The sequence below is a fragment of the Athene noctua genome, chromosome 30 (genome assembly GCF_965140245.1).
Source record: "Athene noctua chromosome 30, bAthNoc1.hap1.1, whole genome shotgun sequence".
Lineage (NCBI taxonomy): Eukaryota > Metazoa > Chordata > Aves > Strigiformes > Strigidae > Athene > Athene noctua.
Window position 1 is genome coordinate 2,356,955 of NC_134066.1, and position 12,897 is coordinate 2,369,851.

The 12,897-nt window shown below is 49.5% G+C and overlaps 3 protein-coding genes across 3 annotated transcripts; all 3 read right to left on the bottom strand.

Annotated features, from left to right (window-relative positions):
* Nucleotides 1-285: 285 nt before the first annotated feature.
* Nucleotides 286-4,875, bottom strand: TMPRSS12 (transmembrane serine protease 12). The gene is made up of 5 exons (XM_074929422.1): nucleotides 4,818-4,875; nucleotides 4,281-4,479; nucleotides 2,459-2,730; nucleotides 1,555-1,697; nucleotides 286-528 (listed from the first exon to the last, which is right to left on the bottom strand). The coding sequence occupies exons 1-5, from the start codon at nucleotides 4,873-4,875 to the stop codon at nucleotides 286-288; spliced, it is 915 nt and encodes a 304-aa protein (XP_074785523.1).
* Nucleotides 4,876-5,109: 234 nt separating this feature from the next.
* On the bottom strand, nucleotides 5,110-7,659 carry LOC141971901 (thiol S-methyltransferase TMT1A-like). Its single transcript, XM_074929555.1, has 2 exons — nucleotides 6,926-7,659; nucleotides 5,110-5,992 (listed from the first exon to the last, which is right to left on the bottom strand). Exons 1-2 carry the CDS (start codon nucleotides 7,427-7,429, stop codon nucleotides 5,756-5,758), a joined length of 741 nt encoding a protein of 246 aa, XP_074785656.1. The 5' UTR covers nucleotides 7,430-7,659; the 3' UTR covers nucleotides 5,110-5,755.
* Nucleotides 7,660-10,004: 2,345 nt separating this feature from the next.
* On the bottom strand, nucleotides 10,005-12,429 carry LOC141971933 (thiol S-methyltransferase TMT1A-like). Its single transcript, XM_074929607.1, has 2 exons — nucleotides 11,884-12,429; nucleotides 10,005-10,369 (listed from the first exon to the last, which is right to left on the bottom strand). The coding sequence occupies exons 1-2, from the start codon at nucleotides 12,376-12,378 to the stop codon at nucleotides 10,133-10,135; spliced, it is 732 nt and encodes a 243-aa protein (XP_074785708.1). The 5' UTR covers nucleotides 12,379-12,429; the 3' UTR covers nucleotides 10,005-10,132.
* Nucleotides 12,430-12,897: the final 468 nt, after the last annotated feature.

Here is a 12,897-nt window from a genome sequence, read left to right on the forward strand (position 1 = left end):
CCGGGAGCTGGGGAAGCAGGAAGGGGGTAGAAAAACAGTTTCAGTTGGTGACATTTCTGTATGCAGTTTCGTTATTTAGGGTCAAGGTTGTTATTGTTTCCTCTGTTGTTAGTGCGGACATCAAGGACAAACCGAAAAAGAGAACGCAATTGCAAACACGACTTCCGAATCACACAGGTGTGTCCTTTGGCTCTTAGATTTATTCTGAAACAGGCCTCATCTCTCTTTTCAAAGTTTTAACAGGGAGACCAGGCCTCTGCGGCGAGGACACGACGGTTTGTCCCTTTAGCTCCACGCAAGCCCTGTGCCTGCCACAGCCAGAAGGAGGGCGAGGGTCCCGCTCACGGGGTTCACGGCCGCGTTACGCAGCAGAAGTTGAGTTTTTATCCACCCTCTGTACTGAGACAGACGGACGTAGATCCCGGGAAATCTGGATCGGCCGCAGCCAACGCCGAAGCTGGCAATGCCGATGAGGTAGTACGTGTTGGTGCTGGAGTGATAGCACGCCAAAGGCCCTCCGCTGTCCCCCTGCAAGGAAACAACACAAAGACCTGGGAACGTGTATTCCCTTCCAGGAAACGGCACAGAGTTAAGTCATGTGCCCACTTTTTGGGTTTTTTTAACTTTTTTTCATCAGCCAACTGGACAATAACACTGACAGTCATACACGGATAGCAGTACACAGCCAAATTAAGATAAAATTCAGTGATGCTGGGTGATAGCACCTTGCCTAGAATACCGTGCCTGCATCAGTTCCAGTGTCTTTAACAGAAGTTCTGTTGTTTTTCCTTCTGCATTTTTTTGTTCTAAGGCTTGTCTCCCTAAACTTCACTTGTCAGTTAATAGGAGAATATGATCATCCACAACGTGTGTAAGTACCCAGAAACCCGGGGATGAATACACAACCCTGAATCTTTGCCGTGTCACCTACTTAGAGGCAAACTGCTGAGGAAAGCAGGAAGTGTATCAGACAGAGCACTTATGAATATGTGATGGTATTTAATTATAAATGTCTCCACATCACAGCTGGTGCCCCAGCTTTTGCATGCGAGCGCTTTTGACCCGAGAATTGTCTTTTCTGAGAAAGAGATGCTGATTGCTCAGCGTTTGGCTGCAGTCTTGCCCCATCACTGAGCCCTCTCGCTTTCCAGTGCCGCTGCTCTTTCACCAGTGTGGAAACAGGAGAGATGCTCGTGTGCTTCACACGCCCTACACCTGTGTGTAGCCGTACGCAGGGTTGTGCAAGACATAATTTATTGACATCTTTGTGGCAAGTGTTCTGTAAATATGTTTGTGTCCTCTATCCTTTCGCTTCGTGAATTTATTCGTCTCTTCCGAATTCTTCATGTATGTTTTTGAGATGTGGGGTTTTTTTCTTTGGAATCACCACCTCGCCTCTCTGTTTATGATGCTTCTTTTGCAGGTTAACATGTTTTCTGCTTAGTATTTGTGCTATTTTAATGGATTACGCTACAAATGCTAGTGGTCACGATGCCCCTGGGACTCTGGCTGGGGGGTTTCCAGGGGGGCAGGTCGGGGACGGCTCCTTTTTACCTGACAGGTGTCGGTTCCCCCTGAGCGAGAGCCAGCACAGATCATGTTGTCGTTGACGACCCCCCCGTACGCGTCAGAGCCGTTACAGATGCTGGAGGGGATGATTTCCACTTGTGCTTCTTTTAACACGGGCGACGTTTTGCCTTTAATGGGAGACAGCACATAGAAAGGTAAAACACGACGCGTGCAGCAGTTCTCACGGCGCCTTTTTCCCTGGTGAGCTCACTTCAGCATGTTTCTGTGTGTGTTTTGGCATGTACCTGCTTCTAATGGATTTAAACTAAAGTGGGCTAAGGATTTGCAGACTGGGGTTTGATGTAGTTTTTGCAATTCTTATTCAGAAGAAACATCAATAATAACAACCCTGCCGTGCTCAAAATGTCAGAGGTGACTTACTGACCAAGCTTGTACCGTCCCTGGCTGCCTCTGAAGTTGCCACATAAGAAAGATGCACAGCATCAGCTGCCATCGTGTCAAGTCTGTGCTCGTTGTGATTAAGGAGAGAATTTGGGGGAGTGCAGCTGTTCATAAAGTACATGGGGACCTCTGAGTCCACAGTGCTCGGCATCAGAATTGTTTTTCAATGAAAAAGCTGTTTCTAGCAGACAACACTGAGTAGCTGTACCACGAATCTGAAAGTCAGGCTGGTTTATTTTCCTTTCTTCGTGTTCTGCTTGGAAGCAAGGCCAGAAAACTTGTGCCTTTGGTTCCACCCGTGTAGATCTAATCTGCTCGCAGTGACAAAAAGCACTGAAAGCAGATACTCAGCTGCAGGAAGACTTAATGATTTTGTGTGATCAGACTATCACCTGACCAAACTCAGTTCTCGGTGAGCTTGAGGGACTGGAACCTGATATTAGTTACGTAGCTTGTAAACTGATCAACAAGGCAAACATTTTTTTACCTTTTTCTGCTGTACGGCCCCAGCCACTGATGAAGCATTCTGTTTCGTTGTCGAGGTACCGGTAAAGGTGGGTAGGGGGGAGGCAGATTGGCTGAATATAGTCGCTGTAACGTACTGCGGAGTGGAGCTCAAATAACGCAATATCATTTTCAAATGTTTCTGTCTGAAATTCTGGGTGCACTGTGATCCTTCTGATATTTCTTTTTGCTGCGTGTTCGCCGAGTTTCCAGAGGTTATGCACGCCCAAAACAGCTCTCCAGAAGTACGGGTCCCTAAGAAAGAATTTGTGTATTTTTTTTTACAATTCTTTTCTTGAGGGCATTGTTTTAAGCAATTGTTTTACTGTTGGCTTATACACCTTTAGGAATATACATTGAAAATTCTATAGTAAACATTTCCTGGAACAAATTTCCCTAATTACCATCCTGTCTGTTTGGAACACTCTTTGCCTAATGCTGGTTATGGCTGTTAAGGCGAATTCAGATGAATGATTTAAGCTGATACTCAGATTTTGCTTCCCACCTCATCTCAGCAGAAGCCACCCAGGAGATCTTCTTTTGAAAAAGATAAAGACATGGATTTATTTTGCAGAAAGGAAGTAGGCTTATACCCACAACGCCTTTAAAGACTGTGCTTGTACAGATTGTGCTTGTAGATTTGGGAAATCCATTAACTAGAAGTTACAAATAATGAATTTCAACTTAATATTAAATTTAGAAATAGGGCCAGAGTCGTTCAGACCTCATTTCTATTCAAGTACGTTGAAAAAAATCTTTACTGATATTAAGTGGGAATTGAATTTGGCCTGTGATGAGCACAGGGTGGGCTATAAAATTCAGATTAACCTCCAAAATTCTCCAGAGTATAAGATAAAAATTAAATTGATTATTTGCAATGTAATGCCTCTCTGAACTAATGTTTGTACAAGCGCGTTTAAGGAAACAAGGAACTGATCTGACAAAGTCCTGATAAATAATAAAATTCCCAAGTTCAATGATTTTTTACAGTTCAGTTTCCCTCAGGTCACGGCTGTATTAACACAGTCAATACGAACGTGTACGACCTAGTGTGCAGCCTCTGCAGCTGTGTTAAAGACTCCAGAAAAGGCAACAGTGATGAGACAGCTGAAATGCAGCAGAACTGCTGTAAGTACAATGAAAGGGCCTGTTCTGAGGAGTGTTATTTCCACATTATCAAAAAAAAAAAAAAAAAAAAAGAGTAGTTAAGCGCCTGTTAAACAAGAAGAATGGAAATAGTGTTAAAACTAATGAATTGTAATGTTTCTAACTGAAATACCGCAACGTTTTCTTTTTGCAGTGAGCTTTACGAGTTGGGAAAAATCTGTTGATCGGAAAAATTGAGCTAGTTGATCAGATTCAGATCAGAAAATCTGTTGATCAGATTCAGATCAGAAAAATCAGAGCTCCATGGAGAAAAAAAAAAAAAGCCCAACCTAACAGAAATGTGGCCCAGATCAAAATCAAACGACAAAAAATTATTAAAAATAACAGAGGTTGTTGGTTAACCCAGCCAGAAGCGCGTAGCCGAGGCTTCTTGCTGCTGGTTTATAACGGTGTCACTTGGCATGGCGTGCGGGGCGGCAGCCACCACCACGCCCGGCCATTACACCAACGGGTGACCAAGGGGACAGCGGTTGGTCCTCAGAGCCACGACCTGTCCCTCCCACGGGCCGTCCGGGAGCTGCCCTTCGCTTCTGTGCCGTGTAGATCCGCCCTTTGCTCGGAGCCGCCACGGGCGATGCTCTGCTGACCCGCCGCGCTGCCCGTAGCTCCCACCGCGAGGAGCTGGCAGGGATACCTACTTCCTTCCTATAAGACAGTGGCCAGCGCTGAGCACCGAGTTCTCGTTAACTAAAACTCCTCCACAAACGTGGGCAAATTTTCGCCCAGCCTGGTGAATCTGGAGGCTGACGGACCACGGCCACGCGCCGACCTGAGCGTCGTGTCCGCCCAGGACCCGGGAGGCCGAGATGCTGCTTAGGAGCGGCCGTTGTCCGCACGCTGCAAAACAGAACCGTGGGTTATATCGTTCACACCGAAACACGGAGCTTTTAGTGAAATTCGGGGCTTTTGGTTTTTAATCTACAGCGTTACTTGCTGCGGGACGTTTGCAGCTGGAGCCTAGGTTTTGGAGATGCCAGGGCTGTTCGCTTAGGTTGTAGGGAACGCGTGCGCTCCCTCCGGTTACACGCGTGTTTCTCATGTACGGATTTACTGGGTAAGCGCGTTCCAGCCGCTGCTGCTTTATGAACTCGTCGGATTTAGGTGCAGATGAAATTTTTCCCTGTGTCCGTGGGGAGCCCTGACCCCCCACAGCCCCCCCACACACACACACACACCTTTCCCAGCCCCTTCAACCGCCCGCCCCGGCCCTTCCCGCCCGCGCTGCCCCGGCATGGCCACAGTACCCTCAGCGGGAGCCCGCGGGGCCGCCCCCCCGGGCAGGCTGCTCGCCAGGAGCAGCGGCAGCAGCAGGAGCCCGGCGGCCCCGGCCCGGCCCCGCCGCATCCTCCGTCGAGGGGGACAAAATGGCGGCGGGCGCGCGGGGGCGCTGCCAACGGCCCCTGAGGCGGCGGCGGGTCCCGCCTGGGCCGCGGCCCCGTTCAAAGAAACTCCCCGAGCGCGTTGTAACGTTAAACACGAGGCTTTTAATGCTGAGGTGGAGAACAGCGTTAGAGCCGGTAACGGCGCGGGGGGGCAGGCAGGCGGCCAAGTGACCCAGAGCCTCTGGGAAGTGTGCGGGCAGGCGCGGAGGGGGCCGGCCCTTCCCCTGCGCCCCGGCTTTTGTCAGGAAAGAACTTGGGGCCGAGCAGGAGTTGGGTGCCAAGGGGTTGGGTCTGCTCCTTCTGCGAGGCCGAAGGTGACGGAGCGTGGGGAGAGGGGAGCGGGTCCCTCAGCCCGGGCTGCCCCGCCCGGGGAGCGCCTGAAGGAATCCTTGCCCAGAGTCAGACATAGGCAGAAGTTCCCTTGTGTTAATCTTTTTTTTTATTTTTTATTTATTTTTTTAGAAATCTGCCTGCTGGGCTGTTTTGCATTCTGCAGCCTCCTCCTGGGATCCTCCACGGGCCGAGGCGCAGTCAGCAGCGCGCGGGCGTCAAGAGATGTTTAGAAAACGGTCCCTCTCTTTGCTGCTTGAATCAGAAACTAACTTAAAGGCCGTCACGGTGTTCCCTGGGTTCAGGTGTCTGGCCTAGCCCATGTCGTGTTATTTGCGTGGATTATGTGAGGGAATTTGAGGGGTGTTGGCAGGGGGGAAGGCCTGGCAGGGCGGAGGGAGTTACTTCACGGCGTAGCCCACGATGTGAGGCTGGATGGGCGTCCAGGGCAGCGCTATGCTGAGGTGGTGTAAGTTCAGCTCCGAGAATTTGGCCTGTTCCAGATTCTTCCATATCTCCCTCGTTAGGCAGCATCCATCAAAGACGAGTTTCCAAGTCGGGTAGCAGATCTGCTGCCAAAAATACTTCCAGCTGGAACGATCAGCCACCACGTGCTCTAAGAAGTAGAAAGCGCCTCCCTGGGGAAAACAAAATCTCCTTGCAGAGCCGCAGCAGGTGCTGGGGTCACGCCGTGCTCCCCCCGCCATCCTCCCTCCCCTCAGACACCCACCAGTGCCCGGGCACTCAGCTCGCTCATCAGTATTCTCCCCCCCTTCCCTGCCCGCTCTTTGCTTTTGTGGTGTCAGTTGAATTAATGTTAAGCAGGAAACTTGCAGAGATTCCAAATGCCTATTCAAACAGCGTGAAGGATGGACTTATTTGATCCCTCTTTTATTATAGCAATGGTTTGTTGTCTCTTTGTTTCAATTATGGTTGCTAGCATGTCTTTTTTTTTTTTTTTTCAAAGGAAACTAAGAGAAATGTGTAAATCCTACTCAAACTCATCAGGTTTTGACAACCCAGAGGATTGTCTTGAAAATGCCATTTTAAAGGCTTGAAAGTCTATTGCAAAAATACCCCAACAAAACAGCTTTTTAAAATCTTCAGCTTGATTAGTATACAACAGGAAATGAAGGCATTTAGTTAGAGTGTTTTAGTCATCCAGGTAGATCAACCCCAATTCTAAGAGGCTAAAGCAGTTTTATTTAAAATGCAGACTTTCAGTCTCGATCAGAGCTTCCCACCCAAAGAAAATCTGGTGTGTGTGGGGAGAGAGGATACCACAGGAACTAGTTCTGCTTTAAATGCTGTACTGTAATTACTTGGAAAAGTTTGTGGGAGTTCTAGTTAGCAGGCTCAGTTACCTTTAGGGTTCTACTTTTAAGAATAGGACAGAGTGACCCGTGTGTTGCCACTGCTGCACCATTTAGCAGTGCGGAATGGCTGTGGGGAAATAAACTGGGCCTGGTCTGTCAGCTCAAAAGCAACTTTTCTTTCTACTTTTCTGTTGGTGCAGTGCCTCTGGAATAGATGGTAAAGGTAATAAGAAAAGTTTTTATTCAGATACTCACTGGTCTGAGCACTCGCAGGGCTTCCTTCAGGGTCCCGTTCACGTCGTGCACGGAGCAGAGGACCAGGGTGCAGACGACGACATCCACGGACCCGCTGGGCACCTCGTGCAGGTCTTCTCCTGCAGCTACTAGGAAACGCTCGTAGTGCAGGTGCTGGTTTTTGTTCATGCTTCTCGAAAGGCCTTGCTGGAAGTTGGGGTTGATGTCGGTGCACGTGACTCTGCAGCCCGGTGGGTAGAACTGGAAGTTGGTGCCGCAGCCGGTCCCGATCTCCAGCAGCTTCAGCTCTCCCGAAGGGCTCTTGAAGTCGGGGAGATTACGAAATAGCTCCTGCTTCTGCTTCTTTGTTTTCTTTCCGTGAATTGCAGAAAAATGCTCTAAGAAGAAAGGAAAAAATATCTTTTTACAGAAAGGTTGCCATATTCCCAGGAACGACAGCAGGTAGATGGGCATGGCAAGCAGCATGAGGCAGGCACGGCAGAAGAGGATGCTGGCCTCCATCATTTCCAGCGTGGGGCAGAGGATCCGCACTGAGCAGAACTAGTTCTTCTTCTATTGAAATTCAGACAGAGCCGCATTCATGTACTCGCTGTGTTCCTCTTGAAGTACATTCAGCTCCCTGGGTTGAGCTGGTGGACTTTTCCCTACAGCTGAGTTTCAAGTCCCGTCACAGGAGGGGAGAAGCAGGACTGCGTACCAGACGGTTACCCGGGCATCCCAGCTCTGGCAGAAGAGGAGCTGCCAGTCTCTTACGTAACCAGCACAAACTGGGCAGTACAACTTTGTACGGAACTGCTGGCAAAATGTCACCAGTCGCCCTGATTTGGTGCTCAGCAGACGTGTGGTGTCCGATTGCAGGTCCTATCTCTCAGAACAACTCTGTGTTGTCTTTAGTGAGCTCAGGGAACTTAATCTGAACTCTTCACGTGCTGTAGGCGTTTCATTAGGAGTCTGATTAACATTTCAGTTAAAAGGCGTTTGTTTAAGAGTTAATTTACCACCCCGTTGTAAGTAGCTGCATGAGCTAGTCGGCTACTTGCTCTGTGCTCTCTCTGCAACAGCAGTTTGCAGTCTTTCCACTTCGTGGATGCCTGAAATACTTTGGTATGTGTGTTATGGAAATCACACGTGCCAGCCACCGGAACAGGGTTCCACTCTAGGTTTCCACTGAATCAATAAGCCAAAAGGAGATTCTTCTATACCGTCCTTTTTATTAATAGTGCTACGGTTTGAGCTGGATGCCTCTGAAGAGGGACCTTGAACAAAGAAATCCCAGGGCAATTATACCCTTACAGTCTAAATTCCCCACTCCTCACGCGACAGTTCAGACCAGTAGTAATATTAGGGTCTGGGGTCTTCCCATTCTTCGTTGGGTCCTCCCATTGTCTGTAGGCAAGCAGTTTCTTATCTCTAAGGTTGAAGGTTCCGTTGATGACTGACTGCTTTATCTCCTGTCTTGGACCAGCTCTGGGGCATTCTTTTACTTGACGAGGTGAAAGTTCACAGCTTGTGGCCTGAGGCGTCAGCACATTTAGCTACTAAAGCTACACGAGTCCTACGTAAGTTGCATCCCAGTTGCACAATGTGTGCGTACGGGCTCCTTTGCAGGGAATGAGCTTGCTTTTCTCAGTTATCTTCCAGATCTCTGATGGGAATTGTGGAACAGAGATAAAACAACTTATTAATTGGGTAATCGCTGCATATGGCGCATGGCTTGGGTTTACTGCCTCCATAAGCTTGAGCCAACCATGAACAGCCTGTTCTATGCTAAACACATTCTGTAAAACGTCTTCAACTCTGCGTCGCCAGTGCGTTTTCAAAGGGCTTGGCAGGTGTGTAGATTAACCGCCAGCATTTAATTGCTGTGCTCCAGGTGAGCCTCCTGGAGGGAAAGGAGGCCTTAAGGGCCCTAATCAAGGCAGTTCTAACGTGAATTGCATTGGGGAATTTTGTTTTGCTGGTGAGCGATTGGTAGTCCCGCTGTCCGATGAGTTACCTCCTCCCTCTAGTGGTAATAAAGCAAATAGAAAATCCAGTGTCGTTATTAGACACTTCATTAACAAACCGTTGTACCTTCATACCTCCACCTTGTGGCAACCACGTTAGAGAAACGGGTTTGAACTGTGGGAATTACTTTCGGTGTAGACCAGTTGGATGTGTGTGGAGCACAGAATAAGAGACATTAATGCATTATTTTGTTATAAATAAAATCTCTACCAGGTTTTAATACCTTTCTCCTATGCTGCAGGAAATCGTAGAAAAGGTCGAACAGTGGCCAAGAGAGCAGCGCCTTCTCTTGGTGTCCTAGGGGAGTTTAACTGGAAAACATTTCTAATGAAAGTCCTGGCTTTTTGAAGAGGCCTCTTTAAGGTGTGATCTAGATTGGAGCGAGAGCAGAAAATGAAGAGTTGAAGCACAGGTAAAACACGTTAGTAGAGCGTGACAAAAGGGCTCTAAGGACACGGCTGCTCTAGTAACAGCGTTTTACAGCAGAGGTGAGATTTCTACCACCCGATTTAACAAATGCCCATTTTCTCCCCGTGTAAAGAAAAGTTCTGGGTTTTTTTTGCTTTGTAGGTGGCTGTTTCAAGTGAAATCTGCACTGACAGCATTAGCATCTCCTGGCCAGTGAGAATTACACCTAGAGAAGCGGTGTTGTAAGGAGCACTTCCCTGAAGAAAGAGCAGTCCTGTCAGGGAGGGCTCTGCTGGCACGGGCGAGGGAACGTCTGCTCGTAAATACAGTCCATAATGGGAAGACTGAAATGAAAACACTCCTCCTGATGCTCTATCTATTATGCATGTGGCCTGTATCGGAAACGTTAGAGGTTGGGAATTATTCTCTGGCCCTAGAAAAACCTTCGCCCTCTGTACTCGCTTACATGTATCTTCTGTTCCCTTCTCCCCCGTCTCACCTCTCTAAGATGCCGACGCCTCCTTTATTTTGTACTGGACTGAAATGTGTTGTGCAGACTTGTTTCCAGCTTGCCTGGTCCCTATGCAGCAGCTCTAGTTCAGAGCTCTGTCCAGAAAACCTGCCTAAGAAATGGAAGAATGTGATTGCGTGAGCTCAGGACGTTTTCCATACTTTTATTTTGGTGGCCAGCTGCTGTATTTGAGCTGACTGGAAGGGTGAAAAACCTCCTGCAAAGCGTGACGGGAGCACTGAAGGGAGGTCCCGTGTCCCGCAGTGCTCGTTTGTGGTCGTTTATTTTACTGCATACCCAATGATATGGGGGCTAGTAGGAATCCAGTAAGGTGTGACGTGAATGCGCCTCAAATTCAGTTCTGAGAAATTCATTTTCTCCAGCTCCTTCTGTGTCTCTCTGCTCAGGGAACACCCATCTCCAAAATACTTCCAGGCTGGGTCACAAACCTTTTGCCAAAAGTAGGTCCAGCTGGAATGATCTGCAGCCACGTGCTCCAAGAAGTAGAAAGCTCCACCCTGGAAAACAGTGCCATAAAAAAAAGTAATTAAAAGGTCTCAGGGCTGTTCCCCTCTGGAGGCAGACTTTTATCTCAGATAAAAGTGTATTTGTAAACACGCTGCCTTTTATCACCTGGCTGGAGTCATGTTTGTTTTGAACCCTGAAGTCTCTGAAAGTGCCTCCCATTCAGTTTTTGTTGAAGATGGTTATTACCGGGTGGGTTCTTGTCTCTGCCTTGGATGATCTGGGGACAAACCACTTCTAACTTCCTTGTGTTTCAGTTTTTCTCATCTGAGAAATGTGACTAAACAATTTGCCAGCAGGGACAAGAGTTTATTTCTTCCTGTTTCTGAAACATGTGAGACAGCCTCAGCGAGCAGAAATCTGGTGTCCCAGGCTACACCCAGTACACCTAGTGCAGAACAGTTTTGTCAGCGTCAGTCTTGCGAACCCTCCCCGATGTTTAATTGTATTTTTGCCCACATCTGTTCCACGTCTGTGTTTATAAATAACAGGTAAAAAGCGAATCTACTATTGTAAGCAAACCTTGCCTGGGAAACTTTTTCAGTGGAGCCAAAGAAGTCAGGGGTTTAGAGCTGATGTTTCCTTCCCCTCCTGACCGGAGTGTGTTGAGTAGGATCTTACTCCTTGTTCCCTAGTTTGGCTTTGTAAGAGTGTGCGAGATCGCCTCGAGGAATTAATGAGGTTTTCAGCCACATGCAGGGCTGGTCTCATCTACACCTGGAGGCTCTGGCCCGTTACACAGATTTAGCTCATCTGTGTGGGTAGGGTTTGGGTTTAGTTTCATTTCAACTCTTCCCAGTTATTCTGAGATAAGTGGAAAAAAAAGTATTGGAAGGGTATTATGTAAATGTGGGATTTTACAAGTGTCACCTTAGATTGTAATGGAAATACCTGCTTGGGTGGACAGGTTTTAGAGACGAGAGAGAGAACTGCTAGAGAATACACAGGGCAACTACCAACTGAAACTGTTGTTAATAATCTACCTGTGTTACAAAGCACATTCCTTTCTTTTCCCTCCCCGTTCTCCACCCTGTACTGCACTAATCTTGTTTATCCAGTCCAGCTCCGCTCCTCCTCCTCGCTCCCAGCACCTCCTGGGTTGTGTTTGGGGGGGTGTTTGTTTTTATTTCTTTCCTTTTTGTTTCTGAAACAGCTTTGGCCTTGGAGTTTTTGCAGGTTGCCCAGCTGCAAGCGTCAGGTTGCCCAGATTGAGTAGCCATGTCTCTCACCCACCCCACTGTGCTGGTGCCCCAGAGCTTCTGCGTGCTGGGGAGGGAGGGGGGAAGCAGGCTGAGCTGGTTCTTTTGTCTACAAGTGAAGCAGCCCAAAAGAAAATTGTTTGTGAGTGGATAAGTGGATATGATGGTTGATTTTAATCTCTTTCTTCGCCTGGCACAGGTGATTGCGTTTATCCTAAATGTGGGTCAGTCCACACAGCTTGGCTTATCAGGACAGAGACGGGAGCCCCGCTGGCCCTCGTGGTGGCCCTCACGCTGCCCCAGCTTACCAGCCTGAGCACCCGCAGGACCTCCCTCAGGACCCGCGGGACGTCGGTCACCGAGCACAGCACCAAGGTGCACACCACCACGTCCGCGGCGCCGTCCGGGATTTGGTGCAGATCCTCGCCAGAAGCAACCACCGAACGTTCAAGCTGAAGGTGTTGATTCTCCGAGAGGCTCTTGAGGAGGAACTTTCTGAAGTTGGGATTAGGGTCGGTGCAGGTCAGCCGGCAGCCTGGGGGGTAGAACTGGAAGTTGGTGCCAGTGCCCGTGCCGATCTCCACCAGCGTGAGCTGGCCCGAAGGACTCGTGAATTGTCTCAAGTTGCTGAAGAGCTCTTGTTTCTGCTTGTGGACCTTCTGGTTGTAGATGGACGCCACCTTGGCCATGATGTACGGGAAAACTTTCTTGTAGAAGGAGTCCCACAAGCCCAGGCAGGCGAGAACGTGGATGGGCAAGAGGAGGAGGTGGACGCATCGCTGGAGGAAGGAGACCAGCACCATCCTCGCGGGTGCCTGGGAGCAGGCGAGGAGCTTCTTGCCCTGCCCGCGGGCTGCTCGGCCACCTCTGAACCGGATGTGTACGTCTGTCTGTCCCGTCTGTCTGTCCCCGCGCCCTCTTAAAGCGGCAGCGCGGCGGTGTGCGGGAGGGGACCCCGCGTCCCTCCTCGCCGCTGGCTCGCCCGGAGGGAAACGCTTCGCTGGATTCAACCTGGAAGCTGGGATCCTGCCTGCTCTGAGTCTGTTAGCTGGGAGAACCAACCCTTCCAGTCCTACCCCCCCCCCCCCCCCCGAGCGTTTCGCCTCTCGGTCCCGTGTCTGCCGGAGCATCCCCCCCGCGGGTTTGGGTGCTGCGGGGCGCTGCCGAGCTCGCTGCAGGATCCCCAGGGCTCGTGTAACGGGGGGATGGCGGCCGCGGTACCCGAGAGGGCTCAGAGACAACCACCATCTCCCTGCCTGCCCCACGCAGCAGCCCGGTCCCGTTCCCGCGGCATTCCAGCCCCCAGCTGAGCTCAGCGGCAG